This window comes from Mustela nivalis, assembly GCF_964662115.1.
Source record: "Mustela nivalis genome assembly, chromosome: 1".
Classification (NCBI taxonomy): Eukaryota; Metazoa; Chordata; class Mammalia; order Carnivora; family Mustelidae; genus Mustela; species Mustela nivalis.
This window is the reverse complement of record NC_139020.1, coordinates 65,004,203-65,032,071: the sequence shown is the minus strand read 5'-3', so window position 1 is coordinate 65,032,071 and position 27,869 is coordinate 65,004,203. Positions and strand designations below refer to the sequence as shown.

Sequence of the window (27,869 nt, the reverse complement as noted above, 5' to 3'; positions counted from 1 at the left end):
TGGAATTAAATAATGGTGATGGTTGAACAACCTTGTGTATATGTATACTAAAAAAAACTGAATTGTTTTTTTTTTTTTTTTTTAAAAAAAAAAAAAAAAAAAGAAAAGTGAAATATTTTCTATATAATAAATGTGTAAAGAAGAAAAAAAAAAAACTGAATTGTTTATTTTAAAAGAGTGAATTTAATGGTATGTGAATTATCTAAAAAAAAAAAAAAATCATACAGAAGAAATAAAGACTTCCTGAGACAAACAAAAACTGAGAGAGTTTATTGCCAGGAGACCTTCCTTATAATAAATGTAAACCAAGTTCTCCAGTTGCTTCAGGTAGGAGCAAAATGACATAGGTCATAAACTTGCATTCCTATAAAGGAACAGTGCCATAGAAAGAATAAATAAAGGTAAAATAAAGTATTTTTTCTTATTTTTAATTGATCCAAAATAGAAATGTTAAAGCAATGAGAGTAAGAATATATTGGTTATTATAGCATATGGATCAGTGAAGTGAATGACAGGAGTGCCACACGGACAGTAGGGATGAACGGGGAATAATCTGCTATAAGGAACCTACACTGCACGTAAAGTGGCAGCATTATCTGAAGGTGGACTTAGATTATTTTATATGTAACATATTATTTTATATGTAAAATATTTTATATGTAAAAAATCTCTATATGTAAAACTTAGATTATTTTATATGTAAACTAGTTCACAAGACAAGCCTCACTAAGTTTCAAAGAATAGGGATCCTTGACCATAGAGCAAAGGAGTTAGAAGTTAATTCAAAAATGAGTTAAAATTCCTGCATATTTGGAAATTTAAAAACTTAAACACTCACAGGTTCAAAAACCATAACAGATGTTTTAAAAAATTAGATACTAATATTGATAAAATCAAAACTAATGGAATATACCAAAATCAGTGTTTTGAAGGAAATGCTTACCCTTCAATACTTTTATAAAACTGATGACTGCCTGAAAATTAATGAGCTACATGACTACTTTAAGGAAAAGAACAACAAAACAGAAAGAAAAAGGAAAGATGTATATGAATGGGAGTTAATGTGACTAAAAATATATATATATAATAGAGAAAATCAGCAAAGTCAAAATTTCATTCTTTGGAAAAACAATACCAAGGAAATTAATAAGCCTCCTGTAAAACCAAGTAAGGAAAGCAAGTGAAAGCAAAAATAAATAGTATTACAAATGAAAAAAAGTAGGCATGACTATAGATACCACAAACACTAAAAAGATTTAAATAATACTATCAACAACCACATGCAAAAAAACATGAAAAGTTAGGCGCAAAACACTTTATAAGGCAAATGTAATTTACCAGGGCACCTGATTTGCTTAGTTAGTTAAATGTCTGACTCTTGGTTTGGCTCCAGTCACAATCTCAGGGTACTGAGATAAGTCCCGCATTGGGCTCTGCAGTTGGGCATGGATCCCCTAAGATTCTCTCTCTACCTCATTCTCTGCCCCTCTCCTGCCCCTTTCTTCTCTCCCTCCATAAAAAATAAAAATAATAATAAAAAAGAAATTTAAAAAAAAAGGAAGATATAATTTACCAAAACAATGCAGACAGTTCTAGAACTAGTGAGGAAACTGAAGGAGTAGTTAGAATTTTTCCATGAAGAAAACATCGGTCTCAGATAATTTTAATATAAGTATTCTACTGAATTGAAGGACTAGATCACTTTAAACTTAAACTCTTTCCAAAAGTAGAAAAGAAGGAATACTCTGCAGTCATTTCAGAAGACCTGCATCACTCTAACACCAAAGCCATACAGAGTCAAAATGAGAGAAAAATAAGGTTGTTTCACTCATGAATATGGAATCAAAATTCTGAAAAACATATTAATAAATCGAATCCAACAATGATTTTTTTTTCTTTTTCAAATTTTTATTTGAATTCTAGTTAGTTAACATATAGTGTAGTATTGGTTTCAGGAATAGAATTTAGTGATTCATCACTTACATATAACACACAGGGCTCATCATAACAAGTGCCCTCCTTAATATCCAACAGTGTATTAAAAATAAAACATCTTGGGTACCTGGGTGGCTCAGTGGGTTAAGCCTCTGCCTTTGGCTCAGGTCATGATCTAAGGGTCCTGGAATCGAGCCTTGCATCAGGCTCTCTGCTCCACAGGGAGCCTGCTTCCCCCTTTCTCTCTGCCTGCCTCTCCGCCTACTTGTGATCTCTGTCAAATAAATAAATAAAATCTTAAAAAAAAAATCTTATCCAAGTTAGGTTCATTCCCAGTATGTAAGGATAGATTGTTCATTTAAAAAAAACAAAAACATAAACATAAATGTTCCCTATTCAATAATTTTTAAAATATATAATTACCTCAATAGATACAGATAAAACATCTTTAGTAAAACAGGAGTAGAAGAGAACTTCCATTCCCTAATAAAGAGTATTTGAAAGAAACTTACAGAAAGTGAGAGAATAATGAACACTAAGTTCAGAATGGGTAAATGGAGATGGGGTGATGAGGTGGGAAAAAAACACATAGATATACGTGAATTATTGTCAAAGTCCTTATTTATTTATTTATTTATTTATTTATTTATTTACTGATAGAAAGAAAGGGCGATGTGTGCCTTGGTGGGGTGGGTAGAGACAGAGGAAGAGGGAGAGAGAGAATTTTAAGCAGGCTCCCCATCTAGCATGGAGCCACAGTGGGGCTCTATCTCAGGACTCTGAGATCGTGACCTGAGCTGAAATCAAGAATCAGACGCTTTAACAACTGAGCCACCCAGGCGCCCCATGGTCTTAATTTTTATATTGAGTATAGGCTACTGTGGATTCTTATGCTATTCCCAAAGCCAAATGAACAAACAAATGCATGGGCCAATGATGAGATTATCACGAACCAGTGTGTCTCCAATGGCAATTTCTGAAGATTGGGTTATCTGGAAACTTGTACCACATGCAAATACTCCAGCCCCACCCCTGACCTACTCAATCAGAAACTTTGAGGGGTGGGCCCAGCGACATGTGTTTTAAGCCCTCTAGGTGATTGTGATGCATGCTAAAGACGGAGCAGCATGATCATAAATCACGAATTCTAGAGTCTGTACACTTACAGTCCAACTAACAAATGGGAAGCACAGCTGTGGGGTGCTGTGTAACTTGTATTATGGGGATAACCACTGCACTTTCTCATTTAGTTGAGCTTTAAACCAGATGAGAAAGGACTTGAACGTGACTCCCTTTCTTCCCGAGTCCCCGGTAACAAATCTAAAAGGGAGAAAATGAGGCCTATTACACTATTAAAACCAGCAGTAATTCCTGACACTAGGAACTTGCTCCACCTCATTGTAGTGGCAGATTTTATTATGTAGATCCAAAGTCAGAACCACTTTTAGGAAGTAACATGTTAACAACAACAACAAAAAAAAGGAAGTAGCATGACTTCTGCAAATGGCGAGAACAGCCTCCAACAATTTTCCTACAGTTTGAAACAAGGAAAAAACATTGGTTCAACACAGTGTGGGCAACTTCCAGAAGATAAAATCTGGAGAAAAAAGATGTAGAGTTATGTGCTGAGAACTACTGGACACTGCAGTTTTGGAGATGAAGTATTTCACTACAAAAGTCCCACTAATAGCGCCTGTCTACGAATAAGTCTTATACCTTATGAACCTCTACCAACTCATGGTCCATCCTTGCTGCCCTCTTGAGAAAACCAGCTTTCGTGGTAGTGACTTTTGGCTTTGGCGGTCTGATTCGGGGTTGTGTCACAAAATCTGGGAGACGTGACTCAAGTTCAACTAATCCTACAGGAAGGAAGTACATATTTTTAGTATTCAGTGATTAAATTTCACATTTTGAAAGCATATTGTTAAACAATATGTTTGCTAAGTGGTTTAATTTAGAATTACTGATAAGATAGAGCTCACATAATTGAAGTGGCCCCAAAATGTAATGCAAATTTCTACATAATTAATGTTCTCGTGTTCTTGGTGATTTAGACCACAAAATGAAAAATGCATTCTTTAAAAAAAAAAAAGATTTTATTTATCTGTGAGAGAGAGAGAGAGAGAGAGAAAGAGCACATAAAGAGGGTGGGGCAGACAGAGAAGCAGACCCCCCATTGAGCAGGGAGCCCAATGTGGGACTTGAACCCAGGACCCTGGGATCAGACACTTAACAAACTGAGCTACCCAGGGACCCTGAGAAATGCATTCTAATTAAATATTTCCCTACAAAAAAGTATTAAGTTCTATGACAATAACCACAGAAAATTAGTGACCATATGATATATGGGACCACCAATTTTTGGTCGCTATACACCAGTTTATTGTATTCTGCTCTGGAGATGATCAGCCAGAGCTACGGGTTCAACAGTGTGACCATCAATTCATGATCTTGGCCATGTATATGCTTCAACTTGCCAATTAAATTTAAATAATCTAAATGAGCCTCACCGGGACTTGGCAAGAGGTATAGTCCTCTCCATGAACTTATCCCCTAGTTACACATTTCCTTGCCCACCAGTTTACTAATACTTCTTTTTAAAGGGCTGATTTCATGATATATTCCTTGTTTACTCTGAAAACCTAGTATAAAAGCTTTTTCAGTTTCATTTTTGTGACATTGAACATGCTTAAATGTTTAGTAGGTAAACATATATTGTTACACAATAAACCCATTTATTTATTTGGATCTTAGGAATTTTTATTGGTTTGTATGTACTCCTATTAATAACATTAAATGTGTTCATTGCTATTTCTTGAAAATATTTTTATTTTTTGTTTAGCCTTTAACCTAATACTTCTCTTTTAGTACTTTAATACTCCTCTTATACTGGACTTGTAATTATGTAAATTGCTTACCTTCATAGGTGTTGAGATAGTGATTTTTTACTACAAAGTCCTCTGAATTGTTGTCGGGGAAACGACCAAGGCGAGACAGAGGTCCATAGACCTGTGATGCATAATCACAATAATCCCTGATGATATTTCTTCTCTCCAACTTTCCTTCTATATTCTTTCTTTTTCCCACAAGTTTTCTGATTGCTACAATAAAACATACCTCTATGACTATCTTCACAGTGCTGTTCTGAACAAATGCCTAATAAGCCAGTTCTACTTTTATTCACAGGGAAGCTACTGAACTGACTGAATTTCATGATGACCGCTCACTGTAGCCAGGTCTGTCATCCGCAAAGCCCAGGTCATCAGGAGACAAGTGGGAGTGACAGAAGCTGAGTCAGTTGGTGTCCTCAGTTGGTACTCATCAAAAGTCTTTTATAAGTGCATTCCAAGCTCTGAGGTAAGAGCTTACAAAAACTTACTTACAAAAACTCAGGAAGAGTTTTGTCAAGCTAATGAAAGAAACTCAAACTAACCAAGAAAGACATGGTCAGTGAAGTTCTGGAGAATTATTTTCTCCTGAGAAAATAACTGCAAGGGAAGGAAGACAACAGGTTCTTTAATAATCTCCTTCTACCTTGGCTAACAACAGAATAAAACACAATATATCCCAGCTTGGAGCTTTCAGAACTGTTTGGCCGTCAGATGGAAAAGGCTCAGCTGTGCACACTGGGAGTTTACTCAGCTGAGGAGTTGTGCTACCTCTCTGCCTACCACAGATCCACCCCCTAGGGCTCCACACTGTGCACTCACCATGGGTGCAAACCCATACTGTGGGACAGCAAAGTCTTACTATAAGAGGCGGCTGCATGTACTACTGCTACCTTATGGGCATTTATGTTTGATTCTCCACACTTTTGTGTGTGACGTGGGGTTTGGGAATTAAACAAAAAGTTTATATTTTGTTATTTATCTTTTTTTATTAGTTTCAGAGTAGAGGTCAGTGATTCATCAGTTGCATCTAACATATGGTGCTCATCTTCTCAAGTGCCCTCCTTAATGCCCATCACCCAGTTACCCCATCCCTCTACCCCTCCCCTCCAGCAACCTTCAGTTTGTTATTTATCTACAAAAGTTAGTCGGCTCATCATTAGTTAGATCAAGTACTGAAGAGAAAAAGTGTTGACAATATCTAACTGCATACTTAACAGCTAGTTAAAAGTTATCTTCTCACACACAAAAGTTCAGGGGCATATAAGTGAGAGCAGATAACAGGTACCTATTTTATGGGGGGTAGGGGTGTCCTTGAAGGCCTCACTGAAGAAGTGACATATGAGTAATGTCTTAGCCTTGGTTCCCCCAAAGGCAGAGCCTAAAACAAAGTTATGTGTGCAGGAAGTTTTTTGGAAGGTGACCGATCCCAGAGGGCGGAAGAGAGGGACAGGAGGACTTTAGAATAGAATAGAATACAATAGACAAGCTAGTCAACCCATCGTTTATTATTGTGAAGTACTGAAAAGAAACAGTTGACAATATCTAAATGCATACCTAGCATCTAGTTAAAAGTTATTTTCTCACATCAAGAAAACTTTAGAAGTTAAGTTCACTGAGAATAATTTTAAGGAATTTTTTTTAATTTTAAGGAATTTTTATAATTGTTCTACTTTTGTAGATAAATAACAAATTTGGTTTTTTAAATATTATGATTATTCCATTTATTAGGCATAGAAATTGCTAATTTACACATGTAATTGAAATATTACAACTTTAAAAGTAAATTACATTAAAAGTTCCTAAGCAAATAAAACTATAAAGTTAAATACAAATGAGTTAAAATTTTTAAACCTTATTTTTACTTTTTTTTTTGAGAGGGAGAAAGACAGAGATGAGGGGTGGTTAGGGACAGAGGGAGAGGGTGAGAGAGAAGCTTTAGTAGGCCCCATGCCCAGTGAGGAGCCCAACATGGGGCTTAATCTCCTGACCCTGAGATCATGACCTGAGCCGAAATCAAGGGGGACACTTAACCAATTGAGCCATGCAGATGCCCCTTTTTAAATTTTAATTTAAAATTTCGATATAGTCATTCTTAATCATCTACGGACTGCTCTTTTTATATGTACAGATATAGTACACAAACAGATATAAAGTATATCCACGGTATTAAAATTTCATGGCAGGGGGTGAGCAGGAAAAATGATGATTAAATGTCTCATTTAAGAGCAATAATAAAAAAAAGACTGAGAAATAGGGCTCCCTATCCAGGACTTCAATCCATGAATATGGGAAGGCCAACCCCTTACACTTACCCCTTTCCCCCCCCCCCCCACACACATAATGTTAATAGCTGGACTGCCTGTTAGAACATCAATACTTGGTTTTCTCAGTAAGGAATTTTCTTCCACTCTTCAACTTTTGAGAAATAATTCATCTCCTTTACTTATTTAATAACATTAGGACTCAAAAGAATTGTATCTAAATCAGGTTTGCTCAAAGATTCAAAGCAAAGTGAACCCTCCCATTCCCTTCACTGTTCATATGATACCATTACCTGAGACGTGTGTGTGCTGAATCCGTGCCAATTTTGCCTCCTTTGCTTCCTGCAGTTGAGACCACCGGGCATTCAGGTGCTTCATGTTCACTTCGTTTTGATTCTCATCACGTTTTCTCAGCAGCTCTTTTAGAATCTCCAGGCGAATCTCCTGAAGCCTTTAAGTAAATCACCAGACATAAGGACCTATTTGGTATCTCAGAGTGTTGTACTAGAGAGAAGGGAAACCCCTGCCATAAACAGGATGCTCTCTTGAGGCTGGTATCACATTCAGGTACTTAAAAAGGCTGCTCTGGCAAAAGTATGACAAACGGATTGGCCGTTTGGGGGAGGCAACTCAATAGTGAGTCTCTCTATAAAATGAATATGTATGGGCGTAGTTCTGAAAGGAGAAGAAGAGTATGCCAGTCAAATAAAAGGGCTCTCTAGGCAGATGGACCTAAAAGAACAATAAGACGTTTGTACACAGTTCCAGGTCCATAGGTATTGGCCGGGGAGTTAAGTAATACGAGTGAAGAGAAAACGAAGCAGCATGCTATTTTAAGGAATAAATGTGAAAATGCCAGTGTCTGGCACATATAGACAACCAATCAATCTTTGTTTCCCTTCCCCTTACCTATATCTTGTTCTCCCAGAGCTAGCTACCTTGCTCATGTGTATACAACCATGTACACATGACTTCAAAATCTCTACCTCCAGACCAGGTGTTTCTGAACCAGAATTTCTGTCTGCTAGGAATTTTCAGCTAGTCCTTGACAACCTCAAACAAACCCCACTCATTTTGTTCCACCAGAAACCTACCCTATCTTACATCTTCCCTCCCCTAATAATTCCTCTTCTAAAACACTTCTTACATCCATCACTTAGCTCATGTTTTTATCATCCCTCTCCTAACTTTGACTCTAGTTGCTAATCTAGTCCCTCCTTCTAATCTTGCTCCAGACAGCTGTCAAGATTTTCCTTCCTAAAATAGACATTTGAACATTTTACTCTTACTTAAAAATTCATAGAGTAAATTATTCAGCCACTCATTTGTCAAATATTTATGAAGTGCTCACCATATGCCAAGCAGGAAACAAACAATGATGAACAAAATAAAACACCTTCTCTCAAGAAGTACTGTTCTATTGGAGCGGGCATATCAACTAGTATTTTATAGCACAAGAAGATAAATACCAGACCAGAAGAATGAAGAATATGGGAGAAGAAATGACAGAGTGTCTATGTCTAATGCTATTCCCAGTGGATCCAGGAAGGTGGGGAAGTCTTCTGTACAGGAGCCATGAACTCTAGTCTTGAGAATAAACAAGGCCTGAGATTTGCCACATACACAAGGGAAAAGTGAGGCCTCAGTAGAGGAAAGTTCAACTCAAAGGACTGGAGACAGAGCTAACATGTCATACTGGGAAAGCTTCTCAAAGCGAACATACAAGGGGGAGTGGAGAAGTAGTGAAAAGCGAAAAATATGGAGAAACAGGTGTTTTTAAAAATAAGCCACAGACCAAGAGTCACCTTTCTGTGTGAAGTTAGAAATCCTAGGTTCATTCTAAAATTCATCACTGAACCTCAATTCCTTTAGTCATAAAATGGACATAATTTCTATCCCATAAGATTGTCATGTGCATTAAATGAGTTAATACATACAACACGGTAGAAGAGTAGTTCCCAAACTTGAGCATGCATCAGATAATCTGGAATCCTCATGGTGCCCGAAAATCTGGATTTCTAACAAATTCCCAGGTAATGCTGATGCTGCTGGTTTGCAGACCACAATTTGAGAACTACTGGCTTGGAACATGGCTCCAACACATAGTAAGCACTCTATAACTGTAACATGCTCTGTAAATACCATCATCACCATCATCATCATCGTCATCACTAATATTATCTAACTGATGGCTTCTTACTCACCCTTCAACACCCAGCTCAGAGGCTAGCTTCTCACAATAACTTTCCCAAGTCTTCACTTACCCCAAACAGAACTACCCAGAAACATTTTAAATGTTTTTAATGCCCTTCTGATAAGACTATACCTCTCCAAATTGCAGCAATAAATTTAATTTTCTACAGACAGGATTGGACACCCAATACCTAACACCTTTGCATTTTTTAATTGCAAGTTTTTACCAAAACATCACACAGTCTGGATTCAGGGTTAATAGAAGGTGTTATAAAAAGATAAAACATATTTTGAATTCAGAACCACACTGAGGCTCTGGTTCTTAACTTTCTTTTGTGTAAGCGCACCGTCAGGGGCTGTGGTGGCATTGCTATGAGCAGTGAAGTGCCTCAGCTCAGCCTAGGACAAACGATAACCTTATCAAGTTCCCTTCCTTTCCTTTCCTTATTGCTAGGGAGTTGTAATTTGGGGGTTTTCATCCTTTCCACACATTCCAAAGACAAATACATTGCTACTGCAAATACATTAGATAAATAACTGAAAACCAGAAGTACCACAGCATATTGTTATTTGTGCACTGTGAGTTCATCTCTTAATTAAGGAACTCCACAATTTGTCTTTTAAATCGAAAATGCCCCATGGGCTGTGACTAGAACCCGAGGCGTCCTGACTTCGAATCCAGTAGCAGGGAGAATAAGAGGATTAGCTAGGAGGCTGCTGGATATGAAGATATCCCCAGAGAGGGTGGCACTGGGAATGAACAGAAAGGGTCAGTTCAAAAGACTGATGATGAATGATAAAGATGTGGCAAACACACACACAGACACACACACACAATAGGAAATTACTCAGGTGTGAAAAAATAATGAAATGTTGCCATTTGTAACAAAGTGGATGGAGCTAGAGTATATTATGTTGAGCAAAGTAAGAGAAAGCGAAAGGCAAATACCATAGGATTCCACTCATATGTATAATTTAAGAAACAAAATTGATGAACATATGGGAAGGGGAAGAAAAAGGAAAGAGACTTTTACAAATGGAGAACAAACTGAGGGTTGATGCAGGAAAGTGGGTGGGAGATGGGCAAAATAGGTGATGGGGATTAAGGAGGGCACTTGTGATGAGCACTGGGTGTTATATGTAAGTGATGAAGCACTGAATTCTACTCCTGAAGCCAGTATTACACTGTATGTTAATACACCGTATGTTAATGAACTACAGTTTTAAAAATTTTAAAAAGAAAAACATTTTAGGGGCACCTGAGTGGTTCAGTCACCTTCGGCTCAGGTCATGATCCCAGGGTCCTGGAATCGAGCCCCACATCGGCCTCCCTGCTCAGTGGAAAGCCTACTTCTCCCTTTCCCCCCTGCAGCTCCCTCTGCTGCTCCCCCTGCTTGTGCTCACTCTTTCCAATAAATTTTTAAAATCTTTAAAAAAACAAAAGGCATTTCAGTGGGATTCTGTGATAGTCTAGATTTCTTTAAAGAGAAAAGGGAAGGGACGCCTGGGTGGCTCAGTTGGTTAAGCAGCTGCCTTCGGCTCAGGTCATGATCCCAGAGTCCTGGGATAGAGTCCCACATCGGGATCCTTGCTTGGCAGGGAGCCTGCTTCTCCCTCTGCCTCTGCCTGCCTCTCTGTCTGCCTGCGTCACTCGCTCTCTCTCCCTCTGTCTCTGACAAATAAATAAATAAAATCATAAAAAAAAAAAAAAGAGAGAGAGAGAGAAAAGGGAAAAGGGAAGAGAAGAATCACAGATGTTTTGAGGAATTGTTCAAATCTGGGTTCCATACTTAAAACTTTACATATGAAAAGGGCCTTATACATTTTTATATTGTTAGGAAGAAAATTATAGAGCTATTATTCCCAAAAGAACCAGAAACCCAACTTTCTATCTCTATAGGTGGCAGGTTGCTGTTAAACCAATACATTTGGGAAAATGTTTTACAGATAAAAAGTATTTACATTATGCCAACAGCTCAGGTGCAGATATTTGGGTAATCTAGAACTTACTTTTCAATCTCCTGCTCTCTGAAGGCCCACTCCTTCCTCTCCATCATATTCATCATCCTCCTCCTCTTCTCAAACTGGAAGGAGTCACTCAGACTTGGAAGAGTGGCTTCCCAAGCACGCTTCTCCCGGGCACGTTCTATCATCTCAACCTCAGCTTGTCCTGCCGGGAGCCCTCGACCTGGATGATGAAGCAAAGAACCTTAGAAGCATATGGACAAACTCATGTACATTTCAGTATTTCATTTATTCCCTTTCAGTTCCTGTTCTCTTGAACTTCAGGGGTGATGACAAAATGATATTAGGAAACATCTTCCTGGTGTGCCTCATAGCTTATCTGTGCCCTGTACTGCCTCTTGTTACTTATTCGGCCAGAAGACATTTTCGTTGCACATAAAATGCTAGACAGTTAAAAAAAAATAAAACTAGACAGTATTTGAAGAATATTATCTGCCTACTAAATAATCATACCTTGGAATGCCCTATATCGGACAAATCAACATTTTGAAATGCAAGGAAATACCAGTTACTTAAAGAAGGTCACAGCTGGTAAGTGATAGAAATCAGGATTTGAACATGGCAATCTGACCTTTGTGGTCTTATCTACTACTCTATACTCCCTCTCTATTAGAGAAATGAAACAGAAATGGACTCTATAGACAAGCCCAGCATACTCAACAGTGAAGTTGAAAGCTTTTACTTTAAGATCAGGGACAAAACAAGAGCCTATTCTTATCACTCCTATTCAGTACAGTACTAGAAGTCCTACCCAGAGCAATCACGCAAAGAAGAAACAAAAGCCAACCAAACTGAAAAGGGAGAGGTGAATGGTCTCTTTTGCAGATAACATGACCTTATAATATAGAAAACTATAAAGACTATAAAAAACGGCTAGAACTAACAAATGAATTCAGTAAAGTTGCAGGATACAAAATCAACATACAAAAATCAGTTGTATTTTTATATTTTAACAATGAACTACCTAAAAAATAAAGAACACAATCCCATTTATAATAGAATAAAAAATAATAAAATGGGGGGCACCTGGGTGGCTCAGTCAATTAAGCTTCTGCCTTCAGCTCAGGTCATGATCCCAGGGTTCTGGAATTGAACCCCTCCTCAGGCTCCTAACTCAGTGGGGAGGCTGCTTCTCCTGCTTCTTCTGACCCTCCCCACCCCACTCGTGCATGCTCTCTCTCTCAAATAAATAAAATCTTAAAATAATAGTAGTAGTAGTAGTAATAATAATAATAGGAATAAATTTAACTAAGGAGGTAAAAGATCTATGCACTAAAAACTATGAAATACTGATGAAAGAAATTGAAGATGACAAAAGTAAAGGGAAAAATATCCCATGTTCATGGATTGGAAGAATTAATTTGTTAAAATATACATACTACCCAAAGCCATACACAGATTCAGTACAATTCCTAGTAAGATTCAAAGACATTTTTTACAGAAATAGAAAAAACAGGGGCGCCCGGGTGGCTCAGTGGGTTAAGCCTCTGCCTTCGGCTCAGGTCATGATCTCGGGGTCTGGGGATTGAGCCCCACATCAGGCTCTCTGCTCAGTAGGGAGCCTGCTTCCCCCCACCCCTCTGCCGGCCTCTCTGCCTACTTGTGATCTCCATCTCTGTGTCAAATAAATAAATAAAATCTTTTTTAAAAAATAGAAAAAACAACCTTGAAATTAATATGGAAACATAAAAAACTCCCAAAGAGCAAAAGCAATTTTGAGAAAGAAGAACAAAGCTGAAGGCATTACACTTCCTGGTTTCAAGCTATATTACAAAGCTACAGTCATCAAAATAATACAGTAGTGGCATAAAAACAATCACATAGACCAATGAAACAGGATCAAGAGCCCAGAAATAAACCCAAATATAGTCAACTAATATTTGACAAGGGAGCCACAAATACTCAATGGGGGAAAGATACTTTCCTCAGTAAGTGGGGCTGGAAAAATTGGATATTTACATGTAAAAGAGTGAAACTAAATCCCTAACTTACATCAATCACTTGACTTGACTTGACTTGAAATGGATTAAATACTTAAATGTAAAACTCCTAGAAGAAAGCATAGGGAGAAAGCTTCTTGATATTCGTCTTGGCAATGGTTTTTTGTATATGGCATGAAAAGCACAATGACAAAAGCAAAAATAAACAAAAATGAGACTGCATCAAACTAAAAAGCTTCTGCACAGCAAAAGAAATAAGTAACAAAATGAAATGGCAACTTATAGAGTGGAAGAAAATATTTTCAAACCATACATCTGATAAGGGGTTAATATCCTAAATATATTAGGAACTACTACAAATAAAAAAACCAAAATAATGTGATTTTAAAATGGACAAAGGACCTGAATAGACATTCTTCCAAAGAAGATATACAAATGACCAGCAGGTACATGGAAGGCACCCAATATCAGAAATTATCAGAGAACTACAAAAGAAAAACACAAGAAGGTATTGCTTCAAAGCTGTTAGGATAGTTGTTTTTAAAAAGACAAGAGATAACAAATGCTGGCAAGGATATAGAGAAAAGGGAACCCTAGTGCACTGTTGGCAAGAATATAATTGCTATAGTCACTATCAAAGACAGTATGGAGCTTACTCAAAAAATTAAAAATAGAGGTACCATATGATTCAGCAATTCCACTTCTGGGTATATATCTGAAGGAAATGAAATTACTATCTCAAAGAGATATCTGTACCCAGCCGTGCTCATTGTAGCATTATTTACAGTAGCTAAGACATGGAAACAACTTAAGTGTTCATCAACACATGACTATGTAAAAAAATGATATAAATGTATATAATTCCTATATAACATTAAATATAATTATCATTATATTAAATATAATTACTATGTGATATAACAAAATTTATCATATATGTAATATTTAATATAATTAATACTGACTATAATTAATGTGATAAATTTTATATGTAATATAAAATATATAAAATTCAGCCATACAGAAAGGAAATCCTGCCACTTGTGAAAACATGAATTAAACTTGAGGGCATTATGCTAAGTAAAATCAGTCAGACAGAAAAAAACAAAAATTGTATGATCTCACTTACATCTGGAATCTAAAAAAAACTGAATTCATAGAAACAGGGAGTAGACTGATGATTGCCAGGGGCAAGGAAGTGGGAGAAATGGGTGAAAGTGGTCAAAGGGTACAAACTTACCATTATATGATGAATAAGTTCTGGATATCTCACATACAGCAAAATGACTATAGTTAAAAATACTATACTGTATACTTGAAAGCTGACAAGAGAGTAGACCTCAAAAGTTCTCACCACACATACCCCCCCCCCAAAAAAGTATTATGTGAGGTGATGGGTGTGTTAAGTAATTGTGGCAATCATTTTGTAAAATATATATATATATAAAATCATCACATGGTATGTCTTAAACTTATATGATATGTCAATTATATCTCAATAAAGCTGGAAAAAAATGAACTATATGTAAGTAAAAATATAACACTAGTCTTTTATTTAATTTTTACATACATGATATTTTACTATATTTAAGTATCACTCAGCAACTTGCTTTTTTACTCAATTTTGTCTTGGGGACACTAGTCACACTGATAGAAAGAGATCTAATTTCATTCTCCAACTGTAGGACTCAACCAGAATTTAAGCTATCTTCTAAAAATTGATGTTTTAGATTGCTTCAATTTTTGAAGCATAGTAATGCTGCAAAAAACATCCTTGTACTGCTCTCATTATGTCCATATGAAAATTTCTCTAGGATCCTTAGAAAGACCTAAAGTCTAGCAGCTAGATCATAAAATATAATCACTTTAAATTTTTCTGGATATTGCCAAACCTGCCTCCCAGAATTTTCCTCAAGCCTTCTGAGATTCCCCAGGTGCTCCCCCACAGCCCATGCTTCCTTACTTCCTCCCACATTGTTTCTGCCTAATCTCAGTTGCTTTTTGTAGTCCTTCACAGATTTTCTTTTTTTTTTTTTGTAGTTTCACTGAAAGTGTACCTTGTGGGAGTTCTGTTGTGCTTATTGCTTTTGTATGGTTTCTGGGAAGAGAAGAGCAAAGATACTGACTTATATATATATACAGTTATACTGGAAATAGGGATTTGGATTAGCATTGATTGAAGGTATAAAATATTTAGGGGAGAAATAATATTTATTTATTCAAGCAGGAGTCTTCCCATTTATAAACATGGTATGCTCTTCTTTTTATCAAATCTTTGTTCACATGCTTAAGGAACACTTTATAGTTTTCTCCATAATGCTATACATACATGTTTTTGCTACGTGACTTTCTTAGGTTGTTATTTGTTGCTTTAAGATTATATTTTCAAATATAATCTTATATATTTATAGACATAGTTCACATATAGGAAAGCTATTGATCTTTGTATGTCAATTCCACAATCACCTACCTTCAACTCAGGTTCTTTGTTCTGATAATTTGTACTTTCATTTGATTTTCTAAATAAGTAAACTGTCTACAAGTATAGTTTTGCTTTTTATTTCTAATCCTCATACCTGAATTTTTCCCTCTTACTGCACTGAGTCAGCATTTCTCAATCAAAAAGTCAGCATCACTCAATCAGTGATATCACTGCCATACTGAGCAAACAATTATTTCTTATATGGGACTGCTGAATGCAGGATAGGATATTTAGTATCCATGCCAGCCTACCTCCCAAGCCCAATCCCATGTGCTAAATGCCAGGAACACATCCTAATCATTACTATATTAAAAATGTAGAGGAAGGACTTGTGGGGAGATGGCAGAACAGGAATATCCTAGGCTTGTCTCATCCAACAGATGCAACTAGATACATCCCCATCAGTGTAAATAACCAGAAAAAAAAAAAAAAAACAACAAAGACTGGAAGAAAAGACTTCACATCTATATGTTGAAAAGAGGCCACACTAAGGAGGGTAAGAAAGGCAAAGACACAGTGGGAGCCAAACAGACCCGCAGGACTGTCCACCAAAGGGAAGAATGCAGTGAGTACAAAGAGGATAGAACCCATGCCAGGTACCCCAGGCACCGGGGACAGGCACCAGAAAGAGGAATCCCTGTAACATTTGGCTTTGAAAGGAAGAGGGGTCCAGCTTCGCCAACTCTTAAAATCAGTATGGCTTAGCACCTGGAACTTAAAAAAAAAAAAAAAAATCAGTGGGCTCAGCTCCAGGAGAGTGGAGGATGAGAGAAAACTGAGCCCCTACCCTTAAAGAGACAGCACAACAAATAGCCCCACTGAGATTCAACTTAGAAGCAGAAATTTGATAAGCATCTGGGATATACAAGAGGGGGGTTTATTTACTATCTCAGAGTTTGTGCTGGAGGGGCAGGGATCTTTGGGAGACTCCTCGAGGAACAAAGAAGTTGGCAGGGGCCATTTCCCACCTCCACCCTCCAGTGTAGATATATGGACAACTGCCAGAATCAGCACAGCAGGAATAATCTCCACCAACCTTTCTAATAGCATACCCTGCCCCACAGTCTTCTGAAGATCTGCTCTCTCCAACCAAGCTGGCCTCAGCAGAGTTGTCCCAGGCAGCTGCAGGTCACCTCCGTACATACTGACAGACCTTGCTGACACTACTAACTCTGATCCCATGTCTCCTGTGGAACCATCCTTGGCAAAAGTCCATCCAAGGCTAGCATTATGCAAGCAGCCCAAAAAGGGGCCACCACCACTCCAAGCAATTCCTGTCTCAAGGAGAGGGGAAGATAACCACACATACCAGTCTAACCACACATAGTAGTGGGCTGGGGACAGATTTCTGAACTAACTGCTGGTCCCACTCACCAACAAAACTATCTCAAGGGACAATACAGGAAGAATACCTTGCTGTTCAGTGCTACTGAAGCTCTGGCAAACCCCTGGTCTGACTCAACTCAAGCTCAAGGCAATCCCAGACTGGCAAAATTAAAACACGGGGACCAAACCCTGCCTACAACAGGCAAAGAGCTTTTGCAGATGACTAGACTGAAGGTAAACACAACTCAGTCACAACAGTAGAGCACAAACAACATGCACAGAAGATGCCCCTGAAATTGCAGGGTCTGGTGAAAAGGGGACATTGTAATGCAAGGCACTACAGGACCACCTCTTCATACATCCATGACTTTCAAGAGCAGATATAGCTGACTTTCATAACACATAGAAACAGACACAGAGAATTAGACAAAATGAGGATGCAGAAGAATATGTCCCAAATGAAAGGACAGGAGAAAATATCAATAAGGACAGGGAAAAATCATAAGAAATCTAAATGAAATAGAGATAAACAATATGCTTGGTAGGAAATAGTAATCATCATAAACATACTCACTGAAATGGAGAAAAGAGTGAAGGACTCAGTGAGACACACAACAAAGAGAGAAAACATAAAAAAGAACCAAACAGAAATGAAGAACTCAATAACTGAAGAGAAAAAAATAGTACACTAGAGGATGCAGATGAATATTTCAGTGACTGGAGGACAGAGTAATGGAAAGCAATCAAGCTGAACAGGAGACAAAAAAGAATAATAAAAATGTAAATAGATTAAAGAAACTCAACAACACCATCAAGTATAATAACACTTGCATTGTAAGGATCCAAAAAAAAAGAGAAAAGGAGGGACGCCTGGGTGGCTCAGTTGGTTGGGCAGCTGCCTTCGGCTCAGGTCATGATCCCAGCGTCCTGGGATCGAGTCCCGCATCGGGCTCCTTGCTTGGCAGGGAGCCTGCTTCTCCCTCTGCCTCTGCCTGCCATTCCGTCTGCCTGTGCTCGCTCTCTCCCCCTCTCTCTCTGATAAATAAATAAAATCTTAAAAAAAAAAAAAAATCTATAAAAAAAAAAAAAGAGAAAAGGGTGGGGGGAAGAAAATTTTATTTGAAGAAATAACAGCTGAAAACTCTTCAAATCTGGAGAGGGAAACAGAAATCCAGATTCAGGAGGCACAAAATGCCCCCAACAAAATCAACTCAAGGAGGTCCATACCAAAGCACATGGTAATTAAAATGGCAGAAAGTAGTGGTAAAGAATTTTTAAAGCAGCAAGAAAAAAAAGTAATTATATACAAGAAATACCTTGTAAGACAACAAGCTGATTTTTCAGCAGAAACACTGCAGGCCAGAAGAGGGTGACATGAAATATTCAAAGTGCTGAAAGAGAAAAATGTGTAACCAAGAATACTCTATCCCACAGAGCTATCACTCAGAATAGAAGGAGAGAGAAAAAGTTTGCCAAGGAGACAGAAGTTGGGGGAATTCATGACCACTAAACCAGCCTTCCGTGAAATGTTAATGGAGACTCTATGAGTGGAAAGGAAAGACCATAAGCAGGAGTAAGAAAAGTAGGAAGCACAAAACCAGTAAAATAAAGTATATCTATAAAAATCAGTCAAGGGAATCACAAAATAAAAGGATGTAAAGTGTAACACCATATACCTAAAATATAACAGGGGAGAGGAATAAAAATTTAATGCTTTTAGAATGGGTTCAAACTTAAGTGGCCAAAACCCTAATATAGACTGCTACATGCATAAGATGTTACATATAGACCTAAACATAACCACAAATCAAAAACTAGTAATAGAAATGCAAAATACGAAGAGAAGGGAACCAAAGTATATCAATAAAGAAAGCTAGCAAATCTTGAAAGAGGACAATGAGAAAAAAAAGGAATTTAATAAGAACTACAAAAACAACCATAAAACAAGTAACAAAATGACGATAAGTACATACCTCTCAGTAATTACTTTGAATGTAAGTGGACTAAACATTCCAATCAAAGGACATAGGGTGACAGAATAGATAAAAAAGTAAGACCCATCAGGGCACCTGGGTAGCTCAGTTGGCTAAGCATCTGACTCTTGGTTTTGACTCAGGTTGTGATCTTAGGATTGTGAGATCAAGCCTGTGTGGGACATCATGCTCAGAACAGAGTCTACCTGGATTCTTCTTCCCTTTACTCCTCCACTCCTCCTCCCCCAACTCATACTCTCTCTAAAACAAATAAATAAGTAAGTAAATAAGTAAGTAAAATCTTAAAAAAAAAAAAAAAAACAAAGCAAGAACCATATATATACTGCCTACAAGACTCACTTCAGACATAAAGACATATGCATGCAGACTAAAAGTAAAGAAATGCAAAAGCATTTATCATGCAAATGAAAGTGAAAGAAAGCCAGGTGGAACACTTTTATTAGACAAAATAGGCTTTAAAACGAAGACAGTAACAGAAGACAAAGGATAGTACATAATCACACAGGGAACCACTGAACAAGAAGACGGGAACCACTGAACAAGAAGACGGGAATACCCGAAAATATATAGCAGCTAATAAGAAACTTAAAGGGAGCAACTGATACTAACACAATAATAGTAGGGGACTTTAACATCCTTTATATTAATGGATAGGTCATCTAAACAGTAGATGATTAAGGAAACAGTGGCTATAAATGACACATTTGACCACATGGATCTAACAGATATATTCAGAACATTGCATCTTAAAACAGTGGAATACACACATTTTTTTCAAGTGCATATGGAACATTCTCCAGAACAGATCACATATTAGGCCACAAAGCAAGTCTCAACAGGTTTACAAAGACTGAAGTACCATGCATCTTTTCTAACCACAACAGTATGAAACTAGACATCAACCACAGGAAAAAAATCTGGAAAAACACACATACATAGAGGCTAAGTTACAGGCTACTAAACAATGAATGGATCAACCAAGAAATCAAAGAGGAATTAAAAAATATATGGAGACAAATGAAAATGAAAACACAATGGCCAAAAATCTTTGACATGCAGAAAAGCAATTTTAAAGGGAAATTTATAGCAATACAGGCCTACCTCAAGAAGCAAGAAAAACTTCAAATAAACAACCTAACATTACACTTAAGGGAGCTAAAAAAAAAAAAAAAAAAATACGCAAAGCCCAAAACTAGCACAAGAAAGGAAATACTAAAGATTAGAGAATGAATAAATATAGAAATTTTTTTAAAAAACAACAGTAGAACAGAACAATGAAACCAGGAGCTGGTTCTTTGAAAAGATCAACAAAATTGATAAACTCATCAAAAGAAAAAGAGAGGGCTCAAAAATACATCAGAAATGAAAGATGAGAAATAACAACCAACACCACAGAAAGACCAAGGGTTATGAGACTATTATAAAAAAGTATATGCCAACAAATTGGATAATCCAGAAGAAATAGAATCATATAACCTCCCAAACTTGAACAGGAAGAAACAGAAAATGTGAACAGACTGACCACCAGCATAAAAGATTGAATCAGCAATCAAAAAACTTTGACAAACAAAAGTCTAGGACCAGACATCTTCAAAGGTGAATTCTAACAAATATTTAAAGAGTTAATACTTATTCTTCTCAAACTATTCTGAAAAATAGAAGAGGAAAGAAAGCTTTCAAATTCATTCTATGAGGCCACCTGTACCCTGATACCAAAACCAGATAAAGACACTAAAAAAAAAGAGAGACAGACTGAGGGAACTATATACCAATATCTCTGATGAACAGAAATGCAAAATCTTCAAACAGATATTAGCAAACCAAGTTGAACAAATCATTTACCAAGATCAAGTGGGATTTTTTCCTGAGATATGAGGGTGGTTCAGTATCAACCAACATGATATATCACATCAACAGCACAAAGTATAAAAATCATATGAAATACCAAGGAATAAACTTAACAAGGAGGGGTGCCTGTGTGGCTCAGTCATTAAGCAACTGCCTTCAGCTCAGGTCATGATCCCAGGGTTCTGGGATGGAGCCCCACATCGGGCTCCCTGCTCAACAAGAAGTCTGTTTCTCCCTCTCCCACTCCCCTTGCTTGTGCTCCCTCTCTTGCTGTGTCTCTCTCTGTCAAATAAATAAAATCTTAAAAAAAAAAAAAAAAAAAACTTAACCAAGGAAGTAAAAGACGTCTACTTTGAACACTATAAAACACTGATGAAAGAAACTGAAGATGATACAAATGGATATTCCATGTTCATATATTGGGAGAACAAATATTGTTAAAATGTCTATACTATAGAAAGCAACCTACAGATTTAATGCACTCCCTATCAAAATACCAACAGTATTTTTCACAGAACTAGAACAAATAATCCTAACATTTGAATGGAACCACAAAAGACTCCAAATAGACAGACCAATCTTGGGAAACAAAACAAAACAAAACTGGAGGTGTCACAATCCCAAAATCCAAAATATACTATAAAGCTGTAGTAATCAAACAGTATGGTACTGGCACAAAAACAGACACATAGATCAACAGAAGAGAACAGAAAGACCAGAAATAAATCCACAATTTTATGGTCAACTAATTTTCCACAAAGGAGGCAAGAACATGCAATGGGAAAAAGTCTCTTCAACAAATGGTGTTGAGAAAACCAAATACTTACATACAAAAGAATGAAACTGGACCACTTTCTTATACCACACACAAAAATACACTCAAAATGGATTAGAAACCTAAATTTGAGGCCTAAAACCATAAACATTCTAGAAGAGAACACTGGCAATAATTTCGCTGACATTGGTCACAGCAACATTTTTCTAGATAGTCTCCCAAGGCAAGGGAAACAAAAGCAAAAATAAACTACTGGGACTACAATAAAAAGCTTCTGCACAGCAAAGGAAACAATCAACATAACTAAAAGACAACCTACTGAATGAAAGAATATATTTGCAAATGACATATTTGACCAAGGGTTAGTATCCAAAATATAGAAAGAACTTTTACAACTCAACACACACACACACACACACACACACACAGTCATTTCTCCAAAGAAAACATACAGATGGCCAACAGACACAAGAAAAGATGTTCAGCATCACTCATCAACAGGAAAATGCAAATCAAAAACACCACCAGAGGTTATCTCACACCTGTCAGAATGGCTAAAATAAGTAAGAAATCACAAGTGTTGACAAGGATGTAGAGAAAAAGGAACCTTGATGTTGGTGGGAATGCAAAATTTTTTTTAAAGATTTATATATTTATTTGAGAGAGAGAGAGTGCATGAGTGAGTAGGGGAAGGTCAGAGGGAAAGGGAGAGAATCTCAAACAGACTCACCACTGAGCATGACTCCAATACGGGGGTTGGTATCATGACCTAAGTCAAAATTAAGAGTCCAACACTCACAAACTAAGCCACCCAGGTGCCCCAAAACATTTTTTTAAGATTTCGTTTTTAAATAATCTCTATATCCAACATGCAGCTCAAACTTATGACCCTGAGATCAAGAGTGGAATGCTCTTTCCACTGAGCCAGCCAGGTACCCCGGGAATGCAAACTTCTGCAACCATTGTGGAAGACAGCATGTAGGTTATTCAAAAAAATGAAAACTAGAATTACCATATGACCCAGTACTTGAACTACTAGGTATTTATCCAAATAATATAAAAGCACTAATTTCCAAAGGTATATGTTTATAGCAGTGTTATTTATAATGGGCGAATTATGGAAGCAACCCAAGGGTCCATAGAATTATAAATGGATAAATATGAAGTGGCATATATACACAATAGAATATTATTCAGCCATAAAAAAGAATGAAATCTTGTCATTTGCAACATCTTTGTCATGGGTAGAGCTAGAGAACATAATGGTAAGTGAAATGTCAGAAAGAGAAAGACAAATACCATATGATTTTACTTGTGTGGAATTTAAGAAACAAAACAAATCAACAAAGAAAAACAAAAAATAGACTCTTAAATATAGAGAACTGGTTACTGGGAGGGAGGAAGGAGGGAAATAGGTGATGAGAATTAAAGAATACACTTATTGTGATGTGTGTTAGTATGTATAGAACTGCTGAACCACTATCTTATATACCTGAAATTAATATAACACTGTATGTTAAATATAATGAAATTAAAATTTAAAAATTTTTTTTTCCAAAAAATGAAATGCAAAAGCAGGCAGACAGTACATGAACAAATGAGTGTGGCTATGTTCCAATAAAACCTCTTTAGAGTCGCTGAAATCTTAATTTCATGTAATTTTCACATGCTACAAAATAGGATTTTGTCATCTATTTTATAGTGTAAAAGCCATTCTTAGCATTCAAGCTATATTAAAAAAGGCAATAGGCCAGTTTGGCTTTTGGACCATAGTCTGCCAATCCTAACATAGAGTTTTAATACTTACTTCTTTTTTAAAGAAATTATCATCTTTACAGGGCATATGGGTAGCTTGGTAGGTTAAGCATCCGCCTTTGGCTCACTCAGGTCATGATCTCAGGGTCCTAGGAGGGAGTCCTGCATTGGGCTCTCTGCTCAGTGAGAAGCCTGATTGTTTCTCTCTCTCTGCCCCTCGCTTTGCTTGTGCCTTCTCTCTCTCTCAAATGAGAATAAATAAAAACTTTTTTTTAAAAAAAGATTTTATTTATTTATTTGACAGAGAGAGAGACAGAGAGAGAGAGAACATGAGCAGGGGGAGTGGGAGAGAGAGAAGCAGGCATCCCACTGAGCAGGAAGCCGGACGCGGCTTCATGATGTGAGCCGAAGGCACATGTTTAACAACTGAGCCACCCAGGCACCCCCCAAAAAAACTTTTTAAAAAATTATCATCTTGAGTGAGAGGCAAGATGGTGGAGGAGTAGCAGACTGAAATGACATCAGGTCCTGGAGTTCAGCTAGATAGTTATCAAACCATTCCAAACACCTACAAACTCAAAAGGAGATAGGAAAGAAGAAGAGCAGCAATTCTAGGAACACATAGGTAGATTTCCTTTCTGATTTCACTTTCTGAAAGGTAGGATGTGGGGAGAAGTGAATCGAAAGTGACAGGAAGATGGACCAGGGGATGGGGGGCTCCCGGCAAGCAGTGGAGCAGTAGAGCACAAAATCAGAAATTTAGAAGTCTGCTCCAGGGACGCCTGGGTGGCTCAGTTGGTTAAGCAGCTGCCTTCGGCTCAGGTCATGATCCCAGCGTCCTGGGATCGAGTCCCACATCGGGCTCCTTGCTCAGTAGGGAGCCTGCTTCTCCCTCTGCCTCTGCCTGCCATTCTGTCTGCCTGTGCTCGCTCTCTCCCCATCTCTCCCTCTGATAAATAAATAAAATCTTTAGAAGTCCGCTCCACTGAGGGACATCACTCCAGAGGCTAAGCGGGGGTGGAGCCCTCGTGGGGACAGTGTGGTCTCAGGTCCCATGGGGTCAGAGAAAGATTGGGGGTGTCTGAGAGTGTCAGAGCTGCCAGGTATCAGAGGGGGGAAGCCAACTACAGAATCAGAACCAAGAGTGAGCTTTCAGATCGGGGTTGCCTTAAACCATGATCCAAGGCACATGATCAAAGAGCAGTGACCCCACAAGTGGCAGATCCAGGGAGACTCACCTTCCTTCTCCAGGAGAAGCAGCACAGCAGGAATCTGCTGGGTTTGGAGACTCCAAATGGGACCGTGCACCAGAGATAGAAACATTCAATCACAGGCCGGGTGAGCTTGGAGTACGGCCAGAGACCAGGAAAACAAGAGTGATTGCTTATATCTGAGGGCACACTGAGGAGTGGGGCCCCGAGCTCTTGGCTCCTCTGGGCCAGAGATTGGGAGGCCACCATTTTCATTCCCATCCTCCAAAGCAGTACGGAAAATGTTCAGGGAACAAAAGCTCCGAGAGCTAACTAAGCAGATTACTTAGCCCAGTCCCTGGAAAGTGTGGTGCAATTCTGCCTCAGGCAAAGACATTTGAGAATCTGCAACAGGCCCCTCCCACAGAAAATGAGCAAGACCATCCAGCCAAGACCGCGCTCACCAATCAAGGAGAACAGCAGAACTCCAGAGCTAGGGGAAAGCAACGCATAGAATTCATGGCCTTTTCTCCATGATCCTTTAGTTTTGCAAAGTTAAATTTTTTAAAATATTTCTTTAAAAGATTTTACGTACTTATTTGACAGAGACACAGCAAGAGAGTGAACACAAGCAGGGGAGCAACAGAGGGAAAGGGAGAAGCAGGCTTCCCACAGAGCAGGGAGCTCGATGTGGGGCTCATCCCAGGACCCTAGGATCATGACCTGAGCTGAAGGCAGACACTTAATGACTGAGCCACCCAGGTGCCCTAGTTTTTTTTTTTTAATCCTATTTTTTTTTAACATTTCCTCTTTCCTCTTTTAACGTTTTTGAGCTAGTTTATCTTAATAATACCTTTCTAAAAAAATCTTTTTAAACCTTCATTGTTATACCATATTTTATCCCTTCATTGTATTTAACCTTATTTTTTGTATATGTGTAGGGTTTTTTTTTTTAATTTTGGGGTATAAGTTCTTCTAATCAAAATATACCCTAATCTAGCACATGGATTTGTTCTAGTCTCCAGCCTGAGCACATTCCCTCCTCTTTTTTTTCTTTTTCCAACCAACTTATCTCATCACTTCTTTTTTTAGAATTTTTTTTATTCTCATTTGTACAGTCATATTCCATCCCTTCATCACGTTTACCCTTACTTTTGTGTGTATATATATATGTTTTTCTTTCTTTAAAATTTTGGGAGGTAGTTCCTTCAAAATACCAAAATACACCCAAAATCAAGGGCGTGGCTCTGTTCTACTCGCCAGTCTAATGTGTGTGTAATGTGTAAATTTTTTGCACACAGTCTAATGTGTAAAATTTTTTAATTTTTATTTCTTTTTTTCCCCTTTTCCTCTCCCCTCGCCCCCGGTTTTGGATTCTTCCAATTTGGTTAGCATACATTTTTCTGGAGTCTTTGCCACCCTTTTAGCATTTTATTCTCTTGTTCTTATATTCTTGTCTGGATAAAATGACAAGGCAGAAAAACTTACTACAAAAAAAAAATACAAAGCAGTAACAAGGGCTAGGGACCTAATCAATATGGACATTGATATGTCAGAACTAGAGTTCAAAATGACAATTCTCAAGATGCTAGCTGAGCTCGAAAAAGGCATGAAAGATATTAGAGAAACCGTTTCTGGAGAAATAAAATCCCTTTCTGGAGAAATAAAAGAACTAAAATCTAACCAAGTTGAAATTTAAAAACCTATTAATGAGGTGTAGTAAAAAATGAGGCAGAAGAGAGAATTAGTGATAAAGAACACCAAATGATGGAGAATAAAGAGGCTGAGCAAAAGAGAGACAAACAACTACTGGACCATAAGGGGAGAATTCGAGAGATAAGTGATATCATAATATGAAACAATATTAGAAAAATTGGAATTCCAAAAGAAGAAAGAAAAAAAGGAGTGAATTATAGTAGAGAATCTCCCTAATATGGCAAAGAGAACAAGCATCAAAATCCAGGAAGAACAGAGAAGCCCCTCAAAATCAATAAAAATAGGTCCACACCCCATCATCTAATAGTAAAACTTACAAGTCTTAGTGACAAAGAGAAAATACTGAAAGCAGCTCAGGACAAGCTGTATGTCTGTAAAATACAATGGTAGAAATATTAGATAGGCAGCAGACTTATCCACAGAGACCTGGCAAGCCAGAAAGAACTGGCACAATATATTCAGAGCACTAAATAAGAAGAGTATACAGCCAAGAAGACTGTATCCAGCTAGGCTATCATTGAAAATAGAAGGAGAGATAAAAAGCTTCCAGGACAAACAAAAACTGAAAGGATTTGAAAATACCAAACCAGCTCTACAGGAAATATTGAAAGGGGTCCTCTAAGCAAAGAGAGAGCCTAAAAGTAGTAGACTAGAAAGGAACAGAGACAATATACAGTAACAGTCACCTTACAGGCAATACAATGGTACTAAATTCTTATCTTTCAATAGTTACCCTGAATGTTAATGGGCTAAATGCCCCAATCAAAAGACACAGGGTATCAGAATGGATAAAAAACAAAACCCATCAATATGCTGTTACAAGAAACTCATTTTAGACCCAAAGACACCTCCAGATTTAAAGTGAGGGGGTGGAAAACAATTTACCATGCTAACAGACATTTTAAAAAGCTGAAGTGGCAATCTGTATATCAGATAAATTAGATTTTAAGCTAAAGACAATAAAGAGATGAGGAAGAACACTATATCATACTTAAAGGGTCTGTCCAACAAGAAGATCTAACAATTTTAAATATCTATGCCCCTAACATGGGAGCAGCCATCTATATAACCGATTAATAACAAAATCAAAGAAACACACTGACAATAATACAATAACAGTAGGGGACTATAACACCCCCCTCACTGAAATGGACAGATCATCCAAGCAAAAGATCAACAAGGAAATAAAGGCCTTAAATGACACACTGGACCAGATGGACATCACAGATATATTCAGAACATTCCATCCCAAAGCAACAGAATACATATTCTTCCCTAGTGCACATGGAACATTCTCCAGAATAGATCACATCCTGGGTCACAAATCAGGTCTCAACCAGTACCAAAAGATTGGGATCATTCCCTGCATATTTTCAGACCACAATGCTCTAAAGCTAGAACTCAATCACAAGAGGGAAGTTGCAAAGAACTCAAATATATGGAGGCTAAAGAGCATCCTACTAAAGAATGAATGAGTCAATTGGGAAATTAAAGAATTTAAAAAATTCATGGAAACAAATGATAATGAAAACACAATG

General features: G+C 37.6%; 1 protein-coding gene across 2 annotated transcripts in view; it reads right to left on the bottom strand.

Annotated features, from left to right (window-relative positions):
* The window catches only part of CFAP91 (cilia and flagella associated protein 91), a 99,832-nt gene that overhangs the window by 34,805 nt on the left and 37,158 nt on the right, over positions 1-27,869 (bottom strand). For both annotated transcript variants that reach the window (XR_014305773.1, XM_082711630.1), the window contains exons 7-10: positions 11,291-11,468; positions 7,381-7,538; positions 4,854-5,036; positions 3,652-3,794 (exon numbers count right to left, since the gene is read on the bottom strand). Coding sequence is in view for 1 of the 2 variants with exons in the window: in XM_082711630.1 (XP_082567756.1) it covers positions 3,652-3,794; positions 4,854-5,036; positions 7,381-7,538; positions 11,291-11,468 (662 nt within the window). In the remaining variant the exon portion in view is untranslated. The remainder of the gene's footprint in view (positions 1-3,651; positions 3,795-4,853; positions 5,037-7,380; positions 7,539-11,290; positions 11,469-27,869) is intronic.